A 16,927-nucleotide genomic window follows, 5' to 3' on the forward strand; every position below is an offset into this window, starting at 1 on the left:
GATGTAGTCGGCAATCATGATGTTTATGTTACATTACAAAACACGAGAAGGCTAGTTTTGTTGTATTGGTTGAATGATTCTATTTTATAAATGGTCTCGATAAATTCTACTCAGATTTATCGAATCGAATGAGGAATAATCGAGACGAATAATGAATTACTTAACTTATGTATATTTATGAGATGAACTACCAAATATCTCTAAAAAAAGGTCACAAAAGAGCAATGACATGATTTAACACTTGTTTGATGCAAAATTGAAGCATATGCCTGTTCACTAATACCCTACTTAACTAGGTATCTTAAAGCATGCATACTTAAAAGGGTGTAACGTAAACTCTCTCTATTTTTCCACGTACCTTTCCCTTCATATATGGTCGATTGTTTTGCATCCACTTGATGTCCGTCTCCGGCACGGATCCAACCACGTTACACGCCAGCACGTACTCCTGGTCGGCGATCAACTGTTTCGGCTTCGACGAAAGGGCCGTGGAAAGCGGTTTCACTGAAAAAAAAACAATGTTAAATTCTCAAGTTAAACCTAAACTCGAAGTACCGTGGTCGTGCGACACTCACACAACATGTCAACCCGTATGCTACGCTCGGCCGGCGGAACCAACTTGGTGTTGGACGCCTGACACTTGTACGTATTGTTGAGCGCCGTGCGCGTCATCTTCGGTATCTCCAGCCGATTAACGGTGACGTGCCGACCCATCGAAACGCCACCACCCGTTTGCATTATTTCGTTGCCGTTCAGCCAGGTGACCGTCGGTTCCGGTCGTCCTGGAACAAACAAATTAAAGAAAATCGTTGTAAATATACCATTAGTCCTAGTTGTATGGGGGTGGTGGTTATAAATGGACAATTACTCAGTACTAAGACCTAAATAATTATAGATAATTTCGCATTGGATTACCTAACACATTGTTCCGAGCTTGTTTGAAAATAAACCGTGCCGGGTTTTCCTAGAACTTTGAGCTGGTTTACATGTCAACCCACATAAAATACGATAATCTCCCAAAATAGAATCACCAAAGTAATCAAAATCATGCGACAGGTATATATATTCATCACCGCTTGCCATCGAGGCCCCCCGCCATGACGATTGATGATTGCAACGGTGCACTTGCGCTTGGCTTGCGGAGTACCCAGAGCGTCAGGTTGTGCACGTTACATTATTTATGAGCCAGGGTGGCTAATTTATAGTGCCACATTATTGCACGCGATGCTCAATTTCGGCGAATTTTTCATCGGTTTGCTGGGCACTTTGGGGACTGCTGGGATGCAAGGGAAACGTTTTATATTGCTATTGTAATGGTAATGGAGCCGTAGAGTTAGATTTGAATGTATAGCTTAAAACCTAGTGTTTCATTCGCAGAATTACTGAAAAGGCAGAAACTAATACGTTTTGGTACTGCAAAATAAGAGCTTTGCCGATATGAACGATTCGCAGAAATTAAGTTTCAGAATAAAAATTACTTTAAGCGTTCATGTTTGAAAATTTTAGAATAATATGAACCCTTACATTATTATAACTCATTATACCAAGCATAGGACAAGACTAGAATGCCCGAATATTACCTAGTTATGGATTTTAGATGGCAATGAATCTGCCTTCCGTTCCTTTATGATGTTGCGGTTAGATTTTCCAAAGTGACACCCATTTCGTCGAAGTTTACACAATGCTTTTACGATGCCATTTTTACAACGAAGAGCAGAAATAAATTACAGCCAGTGTCACTCGATGGCCACCCCAGGAAAATGGCACCGAAAATGGAAAAACTTTATCCATCGTCGGTTGAAGCGATCGGCCTGTGGCAGAGAGGTGAAAAAAGGGAATGGGAGCAATAAAAATTTGTAGCAAATAGCTCGCAACACTCGTGCCAATATGTAGCCTGGCAAATGTGGAAAGTTTCGCCGGACACATAATGCCTGTCATTAGAATTAATTTGCTGACCATTTCCTCGGTGGCCGCCGGGCCACGGCCAGGAGCGAGCCGTGTAAATTTACATAGACCCCACGAGCGCGCCCGGATGATCTATGGCGGGTTTTACGGACGAGATTATGCGCTGGCAGGAGGAACCGTCCGGGGCGGCCGGTTTCCGAAGCGGACCGGCTGAGACAGCACACTGGATGAAGCGTCGAACGGGCGGAAAACAAAAGAAAGAAGTGCTGTATCAAAGCATTACGACGTATTAGTACCGGTAATTACGATAATTTATTTCAGTCTTTCTGGCCCACTTTCACACAGGCCCACGCGGTTACCCCGTCCCGAAGCACCAAGGAGGAACAGCAGGGCATGGTACCGTCCGTAGGTCGTACGTTTTGCGCCACGACGTATGCACCATTTATATTTTCGGCCCTTTTCGGCGCGGGTGAGGATGCTCTCGGAGCGTCTTCCGCGACGCGCGGAATTGGACGATGGGTAATTGGAGGGACCATAAAATTTCATTAAAATTATGACGCTACGATGTGTTGTGGTGGGCTCTGGCACACTCAAGGTTCGCGGACTTACGCACGATCGAAAGTGGCGTACGTAACATCGCGTGTCAAGGACGACACGAGTGGAGTGGCGAATGGCGGACCGAGTAGTTCTAAGTATTGCGAAAATAGAATATTGTGATTGTGTGATATTTGAATCACGCTCTGAATCAATGCTCTACCATGGAGTCTGTTAAAATATTCATGTTCAAGTCCGTAGCATTGTATAATTTGGATAATCCTCCCTGTTCGTATGAGAATAATCTCTAAACACAGAAGGACAGTTCGTATGTGAAAAGGATTGACTAGAATTTTAGTCGGTTGGTGAGACACGAAAAATGTTCTTTTTTGCTACAGGGGAGCCAAAAAGTGCATGTCGGTGCAGCACTTTTATATATATATACATACGTACTACGATGCAGCCTCAACAGAAAACATACATGCACACACACAAGTACACACAAGAAACCCCACCAAACTCGCCCACACAAGAAAACCACACACCGTTACGCAAGCCCGGGCTGGTGCCATGACCTGACAGCCCATTTTCGAGCCACCGGGCAGTGCGTCCACCCCGGGACTGCCAAGTGCAGCCACGTGTACCAGAAAGGACGAAAATCAGATACGTGTTTTAAATTTACATGACTGTTGCCGCTGCACAGCATTATACGCCCGTGCAGACCGAGCGCGCTGCGAACAAAGCACCCACGAGTGGGAGTGTGCGGTGGTTGGAAAATTCTACCCCATGTAGCATGTCACGGGTAGCGGTTTTCTTTGCTTTTTTCGCTCTCTTTTTTTTTCTTGTCACCATGGCAGGTAGTAACGCGGTCTGTGTACCGCACGATAAGGTACATATACATGCTCCACACTTCCACGCTTCGCGTTTCCCCTTTTTTCTTGGCGTTATTTTTAATGCTGCACTCACGTCGCGTTTGATGCTCTTTCTCCAGGGGCAGGCGGTTTTATTTTTCAGAAATAACCATCGAGAACGGGGGAGTTCCGGGGGACCTTCCCGGGAAGGGGAGGGTGGATCGCCCCGGTCAGCAAGTAACCACGCGCAAATGGGCCGGAACGCAGCGAAGGCAGTGAAAATAAATCAGATTTTATTACGAAACACGAATATGGCGGCAGGCAATTAAACCCTATCCCTACCCGGGTTCCGGGTCCTGCGGCACACGTTAAAGCCCCCGGGGAACCGTCGCTGGTGGCCATGTCAACCGACGCCACGGTGGGAATGGAGGCTGGGAAAATGGGGCTTGAAAATTGGCGTTGGCCACGCGGACGCTTGGACGCGGACGGACCCCACCGGAAAAACGGTTGCCGGCTGCGCTGAAACGAACGGTCACCTCGTTTAGCGGAAGGTGAAGCAAAAATTAGAAAGCCAACCAACTGGCAACCGGCGCAAAGACGTGCGACTGTATTTACATACATTAATACAAATTATACAATTAAAGGACAACATAATTAAATTTTCACCCTAATGAATGTGAACGCTATCGTCGCCAGCGCTAATGTGTCATACGGTCGTGATGGAAACCGGGAAACTGGGAAAAAGGTTTTTACCAGCGAAACGTTGCGGTAGGGCCACCGGGATACACCGCTCCAGGGCATGTATATTTGAAATGTGAAATTAGATTCGATGCCGGGGCAACCTTTTTTTTCATAACGAATGTTACGCCTGAGATCAAACGCTTTGACGAGAATCAGCTTGTTATTAATTGTATGTGAGTTGTGTTTTTATTGCACACGGGTACGTTTAAATTACTCGCATCAGCGTGAGTAAAAATTTTGTGTAAGTTTATGTCTAATAGTTGATTGCTGTTGTTTATTATTGTATGGTGGATTCGCACAAAATTGTCCGAACAGATAATACCATAACATTTAGAATGATAAGTGCAATAATATATTTAATCGTGTTGAATAGATATTAAAACTAATTTGCAAAGTTGGAACATGCAAACAAAAAACAACCGAAAATGGTCAGTCAGATGTGTCAAATGTTTTATGAAACGTTACATATAATTACACCTCAACTAAAGGATGGAAATCCGTCATGTAAATCAGATTAGAGTTGGTTTTTTCAGCAATTATCGTAGCTCACGATTCCTTTCATCTTTTTATTCATAAAAGAAACAGTTTACATTATTAACTCGATATCTTATTTTAAGATCTTTCTAGTGCACAATTGTAGAATACAGATCTGACACTGGACGTCAATGTTTAATGTTTAATGTATTCTCTGAATGCACATAAATAACACACAAGTGCGAAGGTTTTAATTTTATAAATATTGTTATTGCGTTAAAAAGCGAACGATCTGTTAAGTGAGAAAATTGATTGGCTCAAATCGAAAGGCTCTAATCGAATTTGATCTCTTTTTCTACGTAAAAACATCGCAACGGATGTATATTTTGTGCTAACAAAAATCCAATGTCATAGCACAGTCTTTACTCGCTTGGCAGTGTTTAAAATTTATGCTCATCGCGTAGAAGCTCATTTTTGCAACTCACGGCTAGATCCAGGGTAACAAAAGCCACAAGTGAAATCTCTGTCATTGTCTTTCGCGGAAAATTCTGCTGCTCGGTCGTAAGCGCGATCGTTGGCGCGGGGGTTGCAGGGATCGTTGCTGAGCCGGGAGCAAAAATTAACATTAAATTTCTGCCGCTTTGCCGTCGGTCTCATAAAGATAAAGCATGCCTCTTTGACGCCAGTTCCGCAGGCTTTCGGTAGGCAGGCGCTCCTCCTCATCATTCACCCCCCTCCCCCAGTGCGATCCCTTAGGTCTTTCAATATCGGGCTTACCAAGATGCAGCACACACAGCCGCTCCACTGGCGCCGGTACACCTACCCCATGCGCCCGAGAGGTTGGCAAATAACGATGATGACGAAGATGAAAGAGGTCGTTTCTGGCAAAACTTGACTTCATAAAGTTCGTTATGAAAATCGAGCTGTTGTTTACTTTATCATCCGCTTTGCCGTTCAAATTCTGGGCCCATTTCCGGCAAAGCAAGCCGAGAACACACACACACACCCGTACAGCGACGCATATCAGCGCTATCCTGGCCCGCGGAACATGGCCGGAACAGCGGAAGGTAAGACGCTGCGGTTGCGTTCGCGCGAGGAAACCGGCTCGAAAATGAACCAACTTGACGTCAAGACGATTTGAGCGGTGCACGGTAAGCTTTCTTGATTTGTTGAATTTGTTCGTCGACAGTTCTTTGGGGGGTTCTTTTGCTCGTTCTTCCCGATGGCTCTCTGCAGGACTTTATTATGCGCCAAATTTGCAACATCGCCGAACCGGGAAGCTTATGAAGCGGGACGGGTATGCGGTAGGAACGGATCGGGAGCCACAAAATTTCGCTGATCGCTGTTTATCTTTGCATCCCTCGGTAGGCGCTCCGCATAGTGCGGATCTTGCTGCAGATTTGCACCTTCTGCATGCGGAGCGTCTTAACTAGTGAGCCAATTATTAGAATCTTATGCTCGTACCGGAGATGAAGATGGAATCGAAAACTGACTGTATCATGTGGGAAGGAAGTGCAGGCGCAATCAGGTCCGCGAGGTGAACACCTTCAACCTTGAATCGCTGTGTGTTGAGTGATGTTTGCTCTTATTTTAATCAAAGTAGAACCGAATTTTTAATTTAATTATGATATAGTGGTTATGAAATCGTACTACGTCCAGTTATTAAAAAACTATGCTGTACTTATGAATCGAATGAATCACGAGATATGGATTGATTGAGCTCTGTTATAATCAGAGATTTAATAGGTACGTGACAAACGCTTTAATTCCACAGTTGGATACGATCGCTAGTCGATCATTAGCGTTCGATGAGCAAGTTTAGAGCAGGAAGTGATAGCCAACTTTACAATGACTGCAATTGTAGGTTCCGGATATAAATGGTTTGGCCGATTGGCTCTTATGGCAGTACACTCTCAGTTGTGTTAGAGAACAATTAAAAACGCTGGAACATCTCGTGCATCATGTCGCCTTCGAGGGTGAGCTGGCACTTGAGATTAGGACTGTACTTGGCTTTGCTGCTGGTAGCCGGCCACTGGTGGAACGGAATGTGTATGCCGGATACAACCACGCCGCGACCGGTGCCAAGACGTGACGCGGAATATCCGCCTCCGAAAAGCGTAGCCTTACTCACCCGGTTGGGTGTGGAGTGTATTGCGGAAACGGGCGTTAGCCCGAGTGCGATCAAGCGGTTCAGCGACGAGGACATCTTCGAGGACGACTACAAGCTGAAGTGCTATATGAGCTGCCTCTTCCGATTGACCAACGTTACCGACGACAAAGGGGAGCTGCATCTGGGCAAGCTGCTAGATACGATCCCGCTCGAGTACGAGGACATTATGATTAAGATGGGTGCCCGGTGCATGAAGCCGAAGGGCAAGGATCAGTGCGAGCGAGCATTCTGGTTCCACAAGTGTTGGAAAAAGTCCGATCCGGTGGTGAGTATCTTTCGTCCGCTTACGAGAACGTTCACCTTCTGAAGTACTCACAGGTTGACGAGTTTGTGTTATTTTTGCGAAACTATTTTTACAGTATTACTATCTCGTCTGAGAGTGCCATTGTTAAGTGCTGTATAAGCTGCTGCTGCTGTTGATTTTACTCTTCACCGTTATGCTGTGAATCTTCGTAACCACCGGGACTGCCTTTGCTGATCGATAATGCCGTTGCACTAGACCGCAAGTTGTTTAGGTTCTAATGTTTTAATGATATCCAAATAAACTGATTCTCTTTTCAACCGATACCCGCCTGCTCTAGACGCCATCGTATCTGGCGGGGAAAATGGCGTGTCGGGCCGTGTTCCCTCATTTGTGATGAATGTGTGCACAAAAACGCAATGTTGTCTATTTTCAGAATCAATAGCCGGAGCCACCGGTGTATGTGGAACTCCTTTCGTGTTATGTTTGGTTTAGACACGCAGAACGCTTCCCCGGTACGGCTAGAGACAAAGAAACTCAGCGAAGCCAACAGTCCATCACGCTCGAACCAAACGCCTAGGCCCAACCCGGAGTGTGTAAAAATCAAATAGAAACTCAAGGTGCATAGCTCAATATTCTGCGCCCCAGCTGGCGGTGCAGTTTTGAGTTCGCGTGTCGACGCTAATGTGCCTCCTTGCGTGGCCCAACACAGTCGACCTTCTTCGGCAAGCTTTAGCTCGTTGCCTTTCAATTTATCGAAACGGCAACAGCGAGGCGAGGTTCATCAGCCCAGCGAACCACCCCTGCGGCTGTCGGGCAATGGGGAAGGACAAACTTTACACCCGGCCCGGTCCCGGCCGGTCAGAGCTCGGTACCGTTTTGCAACGCGTGCTAGCCATGGGAGTGAAATGCTGTCAGCGTCATAGATTGGGTTGAAAATCGGTGGAAACTGTTTGCAAGAAAGACGCAAACCAAAAGTACAGTTTGAAAAGTGGTAAATTGAAAATGGAACCAAAGGTAAGCTGTGCTACAGCTCATACTTCTATACGTTAGGTCGCTTAAAAGCGCACGAGTTGTAACGATAATGGCGTTGCATCGTTCTGAATCGCTCTTCAACAATTAACCCCCGGTAATGGAAACGTGTCCGAGTTTCTGCCAGACGAAAGCAACGTCGAGGTCCTTCACAGACATGATGTTACAAGTCGGTGTAAAAATAGCAACGACTTAAAACAACTTTAAAGGTCTTATTTGCTGACGCACAAACATGGAATAAAGACTACTAAGAACTGCAAAAGAATTGTTTAAATAATAAAAAAAACATCAAATTAAAATATTGAGCCACGCACGCAGCTAACAACACAGTGCGAAAAAATAGCACAGTTTTGTTTTCTGCAACAACGCGAATTAAGATCCCTTTGAACTCCTCCGGAACCGGCCGTAGCTAACAAAGGACGTAGCATTATTTCCGCTTTACTCGTACGAATGAACTTTCGAGTTGTTTCGCCGGCATGGTGTATTTAAATTAATGGAGGCCCATTTCGTCCCGAGCGACCTCCATTATGCTTTCGCAATCGTACTACAGAGAAGCATACGAGACTTGCGTATGCAACTGGATTAAATGGTCTGAGTGTGCATATGCATGTGTGTTTGCTCGAGAGAAATGCAGTTTTGAGTTTATGTATGACTTCCAGGAAGGAGGAAAATAAAAACGGCTGCACGCGTGTGTTGGCGTAGGTAGCGGGAAGGAAATAATTGTTTAAGAGAATTCTGATGAGCCTCAACGTACCGTAGCATGGAGAGGTTGAGTAAGTGGTGCAATTATAGCATACGAGGAAATAGGGTTTTAAATCAACATACTCCACGTATTAATCTTCATAATGCAATATTCTGGAAACTAGAAATTTTAAAAATTGTTTAAAAAAAATTCTATATATAGTAGTGCTGATGGAAGAAAAAAAGCACAACAAAATCCTTTGTTAAATATCATTTCGTAATTATTATTTATCATAAACTTTACAGCAGCAGTTTAAGTTTAATATGAGGCTTTTTATGCGCAAATGCTGTTCCGATTCATTAGCAAATACAACAGCTTTTTAAAATAAGAAGTAGTGCTGAAAAAACTAAGAGACAACAGTTTTAGTATCCAAAAAGGTTATCATTTCCGTGTGAATTTGGCAAAAACTCACTTGGGAAACTCGTCCTTTCCAACACCTATGAGAATAGAGTAAGCCTTTTCGCGTGGAACTTCTTCACCAATGCGGTGATGACACATGGCTAACGCTTTGATAGACAGCGAGTTGTACTGCCTCGAGATGGCGTGGTATACATTAACCACATCGGAACATGCATCACATGTAGCATTGCACTGTCCGATCCGCTTTCATCGGTTCCGGTTGGTTGAATGCGTTGATCTGATCTTCGTTCGCTGCCTAGTATGCAAGCCTCCCTAAGCGAAGGCATTTTTGAGTTATCTTTTCCAAAGGAAAATTAGGCAGTCTTTGCATTGGTGATGTTGTTGAAATAGGCAAAAATAGGTACACTGGAGGCACGGAGCCCATCTTCGTTTATTTCGGGCACGACTGTTGCAGTTAGCGAATTTGCACAAGTTACCTGGGCAAAGGCAACATAGTGGTCGATATTGGCAGCGTCATTTAATTACTATGCTTCATACACTGATTGCAGTGCAATCGAACTTGGAGTTAATTGCAGACTCGCATAAATAATTGCAACAAACAGTGGTGCATCGGTGCTAATGGATCATTTCGTTGAACTCACGATGATTTAGTGATATGGCACGAAAGATGGTTAGCAATTATTTCTGAGCGCTTTTGATGCTAGTTTTTGGTTCAGATTCGACAGTTTCCAGCAAACCCTGGCAATACTAATTACCCCCCTGGCAGCGCAATTGGGTTACAGCGGGTGTAACACACGTACAGAAGAGCATGAAACCCATCAAAAAGGTATTCCTCGCGGGTACACCATTATAATTCAAAGATACCCCTTTATGAGAAGCTCAATTAAGCAGCGTCAATTGAACGGTAGGGATTTCGGAAAACATCCGACTCGAACACATTTTCACATCGGCAGCAACCTACTCGGCTCTAACGCCAAACTTTCAGTATACTATGCTCGACTCTTACGGCTGCCTCGGCGTAGGGGTACACAAAACACGCACAGCATACCGGCTGGACAGCGTGAGCGGTAAATCATTGCGAACTCAATTTCAGGGAAACCTCTTTCCCAATTAATTGCATACCCGGTTTGGCCGAAAAGTTCGGGCTTGGGAGCATGCGTTACTAACGTGGTACTTAGTTGCATGATGCGGCAGGAGAGGTTGCCTTTTTGCGCACAGATGTACGTGTGGGGTGGAAAGAATGCAACCTCAATTTATGACCTCCTCCTGTTCCGATGCTGCTACATTACGGGCCTGGAGAGTCCTCTAGAGTCGTTGTCGCCCTAAGTGCAACCCGTAAAGTTGGTTGCCAAGTCCCGTTAGTCTTGGCGGCCGTAAAGCAATAGGCCGATTGTGACGCAACCCACGCTGTGTCTCTCGCCGATGGTCACACTTTTCCGAGGGGTTGTTTTTTGTTCAAAGGAAGCCTCAGCCTCTGTGCTAACTACCACTGCGAAAGGACCACTGTGACCCCCGACACCGTTACTGGCGTCTGAGTCTGCGAAATCGCACAACTGCGTCGAAAAGTGAACGAGCCGCAGATAGTTGGTGCTCGGCTACGGAGAACCCATTATCCGGCCATCACAACTTTCCCGTCCCCCGAGTGAGCAGATATCGAATATTCATTTAGCCATCTTCGGCGAGTCGTATATGGCTCGTAATATTGGACGGACAATCTCGGAACCCCGGCCGAATCCGGGCTCTGTTAGTGCTATCATTGCGGTAATGACCACCGGACCAGGGGTTAGCGTCCTTATGCTTTTGGTATTCGGTGGGTTTCCCACAAGGTAGGCATTGTGCACAGTGCGCCAGTTTCGGAGTAGGTGGTAGAATATCGATTTGGGATCATATTTTCAAGTATTCAAAACTATTCGCAGTTTAAACCAGTACCAGTTCATTTTTGACGAAGTCACATCATGAAATATGTTGCGTAGGAGTCTACATTGACTAAAATATTGTTGTTTAATTCAAATTTTGTTCCGTTAAAAACCAAGATACCGCGTTCAAAACTGTACTGGTGAAGATTAAAGCACCAGTGTATGGTAAAAATAATTATTAGCTCAATGTCCCCTCTTATGTAGCACTGTCTATATCGCACTATGCTACGGTGTGGTGTTACCATGGCCACGAGCTCAGGTTTCGACAGTATTCGCGCCGGACGAATGAGAGAACTGTCGAATTTTCACCAGTGGATGAATAATGGACGCTCCGAAACGAACATACACACATTTCCTTCGGTGATTAAAATTGAAAGTTTAGTTGCCTTGCGTGGCAGAACTTCCACCGGGACTGGCCCCTCCCGGAAGGCAGTGCTACCGGCAGCAATGGCAGTCACCTTTGCGGAAAAGGCAGTCCCTGCTCAATCGTTGCGGTTTTAGCAAGCTTTCATCGGAAATCAATCAATTACGGAGCCCGAATTTTCACAGAATGGCCCCCGATATCGTTCGGGTCCGTTAGAGGCTGCTCGTTCGTATGGCCATGCAAACCGGAACCCTAATGTTCGCCCGATCCCAATACCGTTGATGCGGTATAGTGGCTTTACGTCCTTCAGTGAGCGTTGTGCTAAAACTTACCTCCACGAACTTCGCAGGTGAGCACCAGATTGTCATCCTCCTGCAGTGGACCGATGGCACCGGTCACGTCCAATCCGGAAGCGTCGTATACCAGGATTTGATGTGGGGGCACTGCAAAGGAAGGCAAAAAGAGATACAGAGTGAGTGGTGTGAGTGGAGGTAGCAACCGAACGAAATTAAAGGACGTCTTCGATGGGGACACGCACAGTGTGGACGTACGGTTATGCTTGCCAATCAATCATCCGGAGCGTATTCTAACTATTTTTAAATTGCATCAGTAATGAGTCGCCGGAAAGCGGGATCTAATAGAAATTGATTGCGCTTGCCGAAAGTGGGCCATGACCAGGCGGTTCGGGTTTGGAAGGAATTTGAACAGAAAGTGGCACAGTGGGTAACTATGAGAAAAATATTCTAACTTCAAACCTTTGCGAAACAAATGAAGCCTTTTTTGTTGTGCGTTCATCTCCAAAACGAACAAACCATCATCTTTAAACTTGTTTACCAATTTTACAAATCAAACCTTTTTACCACTATTTGACCCACGAATTCAACAAACAACACAATCATGCTCCAATTAACGAAACAAAATTCCTGCCTGCTCAACATTAAATGGAAAACTTGAACCCTTCCTAAAGCAAACCGACCGCTTCCGCAGCCGTCGCCGGCCCTCCCGCCCGCACTTATCGAGATCGAATGTAAATATTCATTTCCTGTTTACACTGCATTATTGTCTGGCGAAAAGTGGTGCAAACTCGCCACCCCGCCGGAAACGCCACCACGGCGACCCGGTGGTGGGCGTGACGGGAAATGGAACGCTAGAGTGTCGTGTAGGAAATTGTTTGTGTTCCATTACGGGATGGGAAAAGGAAAGTTTTGAGTGAGTGTACCGAGGGTTGTTTCTCTCGCCACTTGGTTTGTTTTGGGGACGACGGTTTTTCCGCGGAAAAAAGAAGGAGGGCAAAGGTTTTACGCCGCCGAGTTAATCGATTCCGGATCAGTATTACGGCTTTTTTTGGTGTTTTTCACGAGCGTAGTCTTGCCTTTTAAGCGGGAGACTTTAGACTTATTTGTGTTACATGTTAAATAAAATCAAACCACATACATTTACCAAGCGACCCTATTCAAATTTATTATTTAACTACAAAGATAATTATGCAAGTGCAAGTACATTTGACGTAACTCAGAAAAGTATTCCTCGGACCAACCGAAGCAAGACACGCCAAACAAAGTTTCCATTGTTGACTTTTGTCCCCATTCCAACCGGGTAACTGTAGCTGAGGAAGCCACCCTGGTTTGTTTATAAATTATAAAACTTTGGCGAAAATATCCAAAATTGTGTACCTCGACCGAGGACACACTCGAAAAGTTGTCGTTGCGATGTGTTTTGCTTCACCTGCATAGCTAATAAAAGCATTTGACAAATTGTGCAACACTTAAAAGTGATCGCCGCCCTTCTTCTCCGTTCCACCTCCACCTGCCCGGGCTCTCCCAGGGCCAGTTGGAACAATTTTCTCAATTGGAAAAGTTTTCACCCAATCTTTTGACCAAGGGCGAGTGTCTAGTGCTGGTATCTACGTTTCAAACGTGGGTGAGAAGTGGAAAAGAGAAGGAAACAAAAAGTCACTACAAGTGACTTAGAACAGTGCTATTTTGTGGCTGTACATGGTTAGCAGGGTCGTGTTTTGTTCTTCGGGACAGAGTGTTTTTTGGTTACGGTGGAAAAACACTACCTACTTCAGATGTGCCAAAGAGTCGTAAATTTTCCGGTCTACAGGTTTGCTGACAAAACCAAAAAAAAAACAACCTTACACTAGAAAACACGGCATGAGCAGTGGCCGTAGAATTTACATCTTTATAGCTTTTTAACAGTTTAGAAGTTTGAACCCTAATTGCCAACGATGACCATTTGCTAACCGTCAGCAGTTTTCCAGGCCGGCGCAAAATGGCGACGTTTTTCGACGACTGCCACTTTGTAGGGATTTGTTTTTACTACGCGGTGCAAATTCTCTGCCGACCGACCGTTGCGCAAACTTACCGGTTACGGTTAGGTTGATGCGATGATTTCTTGTGGGCGAGTTCTGGAAGTCCACCCGGCAGCGGTACACCTGGAACGAGGCACAACACGAGAAAAGAGAAAAACAAAGACCGTTAGGAGTACGTAGATGAAAAATTAACAGAGTAGCCTTCCAACCGTCCTCCCAATCTCCCGGGAGGATTAAGGGCGCTTTGTTTGATTGGGATTACAGTGGAGGGCCTAGGAGGTCATAAAACAAAAACAAGCAAAGCCTTACCCCTTCGTCGTCGAGCTGAATGTTGTCCACGCTGAGGGCGGCCGGTTTGGAAATCGTCACAAAGTATGCCCGCGGTCCGAAGGCGCTCGTTTCCGACCAGTAGAGCGCTTTGGAGAATTGTCTCCCCCGAACGTCGTAGCTGCAGGGTCCGGCCCGGATGTGACGGAAGAGAGAGAGAGAGAGAGAGAGCGGAGGGAAGCGAGGGAAAAAAGTTGTTAATTAAATTTTTCATGAAATCTTATTTTGTCCTTGAAGGCAGAATGGTAAACCTCCGCCGGTCCTGCCGGTGTGCCTCCGTTTGCCCGCCTTCGGCCTGTTTCCAGGATCCGGGAAAACTCCGCCGGCTACACGGAGAGCTTTACTTAAGCCTTAAAGTTTCCTTACAAGGCCCTTCTGAACCTACTCGACAAGGCGACAACCAATAAGCAAACACACGCAAACAACGCAACTGACATCAGTTATGGAAAGCAGGTGCGGGCTCGGGAAGGGGGACGGGCAAGACGAGCCCCCGGGGGAAAAGATAATGTTGAAAAAGTTTTAATTATCATCGGCTCGAAGTTCGGCTTTTTCCTGTTTGCCCACCGCCATGCGCCGGCTTCATAATTAGCTCACGGTGCGCTTCGCGCTCGAGTTTTCCGTGTCCCTTCTTTGAGCGTTTTCTTTCCCACACCCAAAGAACATCACCGGGCAACAACATATAGCAAGACAAACAGCGGTTTTTGCTGTGGAAAGCTAAAACCCTCGGTCGCACCGTGGGTTGCGGGGGACGAAGTGAAACCGCATTAATGTCACCTCCTGCGTAGGGGCCAACCTGGAGGACCACGGATGATCTGCGCGGGGTCGCCCAAACCTGTTTACGTGCAGGCAGGCAATGGAAGACAAACACCTTTTGCCATTTGTCGCCAGATTGTTTATGCTTTGAAGCGGATTACCGGTGATTTTCCCAAACACTCGGCGCTCGTCTCGTGCCAGGTCGCACGGACGCTTCCGTTCGTTCGTTCGTTCGTTCGTTCGTTGGCCCAGATTGTCCCCTTGGACGTGGTTGGAGACTGTCTGCGGAGGGAGGGCGCTTCTATTTTGCTGACCCATCCGATTCCGTGCCGACGGGGTGAAATACCGTTGTAACCCCTAGGAAGGAAAATTCGGTCCAGAAAAGCCAAACAAACCCGGCACCCGGCATTCAGTCGGCCCTTTTCACGTTCGCCGTTTCGCTATAATTCGGTACATCTTTCGTCGGTGCACCTTTTCCCGCCCGGCTCGGGAAACGGAAGGCGAATGGATGACAAGGATATTAAAATAAATTTCACGACACCTTTTTCCCTCATTTGTCTTTTCGTCGGTGAATTTTGCAATCAGAGCGCGGTTTGTGCGGTGCCTTTCTTTCTGCCGTGCTTTTTGGATTCGCTCCCGTTTTTCGGTATCCGTGGGCACGCCAGCGACGCGAAAGAATGTGAGTGATGGTCCGGCCGAAGGTAAACACGTTACACCACTGCTTTGTGTCCATCTGGCTAGGAGGTGCCCTCCGAAGTAAGGGGAAGGTTTTCTCCTACATTTTAACACACGACCGACCCTTACCGATTGCATAAATCTGTCGGACGGTGTCGATGTTGGCACGGATCGCGGTAGGAAGCTGAACGACGGTAAGAATATCGTTAAACATTTGTTGTACGGAATGGAAGCCCGTTTCGTGTTTCGATTTTGGGGCGTTGAAATATCGATACGAATATCAGGATGGGTTTAGAAATTTCCTCCACATATGTTTGCCTTTTACCGGGAGTTTCTTGGGCATTGTTTGTTACCGAACACATTTCTACATTTGAAAAATAAATAAATGCCCAGTTCAAAAAAGTGTCTGAATGTCACAAATTTTAGTTACACTATAAATATCCTACTTTCATCGTTATCGCTATAAAAGTTTGTCATCATTACAATAATTAAAAGTCTAAACTTTAAGCAAATAAAGTGTCTTTTACTTAGTAATTTTGCTTTGCTTTTTTAGTGGCAAAATAATTATGACGAAAAATAATACCTTTTAAAAATACACGATTTTAAAATAAACCTGCTACAATAAAATCTAAATGTTCATAAATATACCTAATACAAAAAATTTTATCAGACACTATGAAAACTATCTTCCAAATAACAATGTTGTGGAAACATGTGCGTATATTTGTTCATAGGTATGACATTCATCCAAGTTCTTTAGAGTAGCTTTGTAATACTATTTAAATCGAAATTAACACACCACCGCCCTCACTAGCAGTGATTGTTTAATCGATGTCCGTTATACAAGCAATCGATTATAGCTCCGATCAATAATCGTTAGCACTACTGGAAACTCACCTCTTTAAGGGGTTCTTTTTCTACTCATCATTCCAAAGGGACGCACCTGTGTTACCTGGGTTCCGAAGTGGTTCGTTTCCTCGATACCAATACACTGCATTTCGTAACGCCTATCTTAATAAGGGCTCGATTCAAGTCTGTTCATTATTAACTGCCTGCTTCTAAAGGGCCGTTGTTGTTATTGTTGTTGGCCGCCGGGTCAAAAGAAGCATCTTCTTTACCAACGAAAACCGGGCTGTGAAGTGAAAACGGGCGAGGACAAACAAAAAAGCATTCGGAAAGCAGAAACTTTCGAAGAAAAAGAGAGTGAGCGGTTTCCAGGGAGAGCAAAACAGGGAAACGCAGCAAATCGGCAGGCGCAAAACGTTTCCCGAAAGAAAAAAGAAAGAACCATCTAATTTCCGCCCGTTCCAATTCCCATCAAACACTTTTCCCAAGCCCGGGCCAGCTTCTAGCGCACATAAAATCCTCCTGCCGAAAATTGCCGTCTGCCTGCATTTGACTCGGACGGACGGGAACGAACGAACAAACGGGCAGAAGAAACACATAAAAATAAAAAATATATACAGGAGCAAGTGAAAGAAATCCAAAACATCCTTGAGAAAAGGTACAGTTAAGGCATGGTCCAAAC

The 16,927-nt window shown here is 45.5% G+C and overlaps 1 protein-coding gene across 1 annotated transcript in view; it reads right to left on the reverse strand.

Annotated features, from left to right (window-relative positions):
- LOC131272672 (uncharacterized) overlaps positions 1-16,927 on the reverse strand; it is an 88,810-nt gene that overhangs the window by 30,383 nt on the left and 41,500 nt on the right. Inside the window, exons 3-7 of the mRNA XM_058274498.1 lie at positions 13,954-14,092; positions 13,698-13,767; positions 11,663-11,773; positions 576-782; positions 359-504 (exon numbers count right to left, since the gene is read on the reverse strand). Coding sequence (XP_058130481.1) covers positions 359-504; positions 576-782; positions 11,663-11,773; positions 13,698-13,767; positions 13,954-14,092 — 673 coding nt within the window. The remainder of the gene's footprint in view (positions 1-358; positions 505-575; positions 783-11,662; positions 11,774-13,697; positions 13,768-13,953; positions 14,093-16,927) is intronic.

Source organism: Anopheles coustani, chromosome 3 (genome assembly GCF_943734705.1).
Source record: "Anopheles coustani chromosome 3, idAnoCousDA_361_x.2, whole genome shotgun sequence".
Classification (NCBI taxonomy): Eukaryota; Metazoa; Arthropoda; class Insecta; order Diptera; family Culicidae; genus Anopheles; species Anopheles coustani.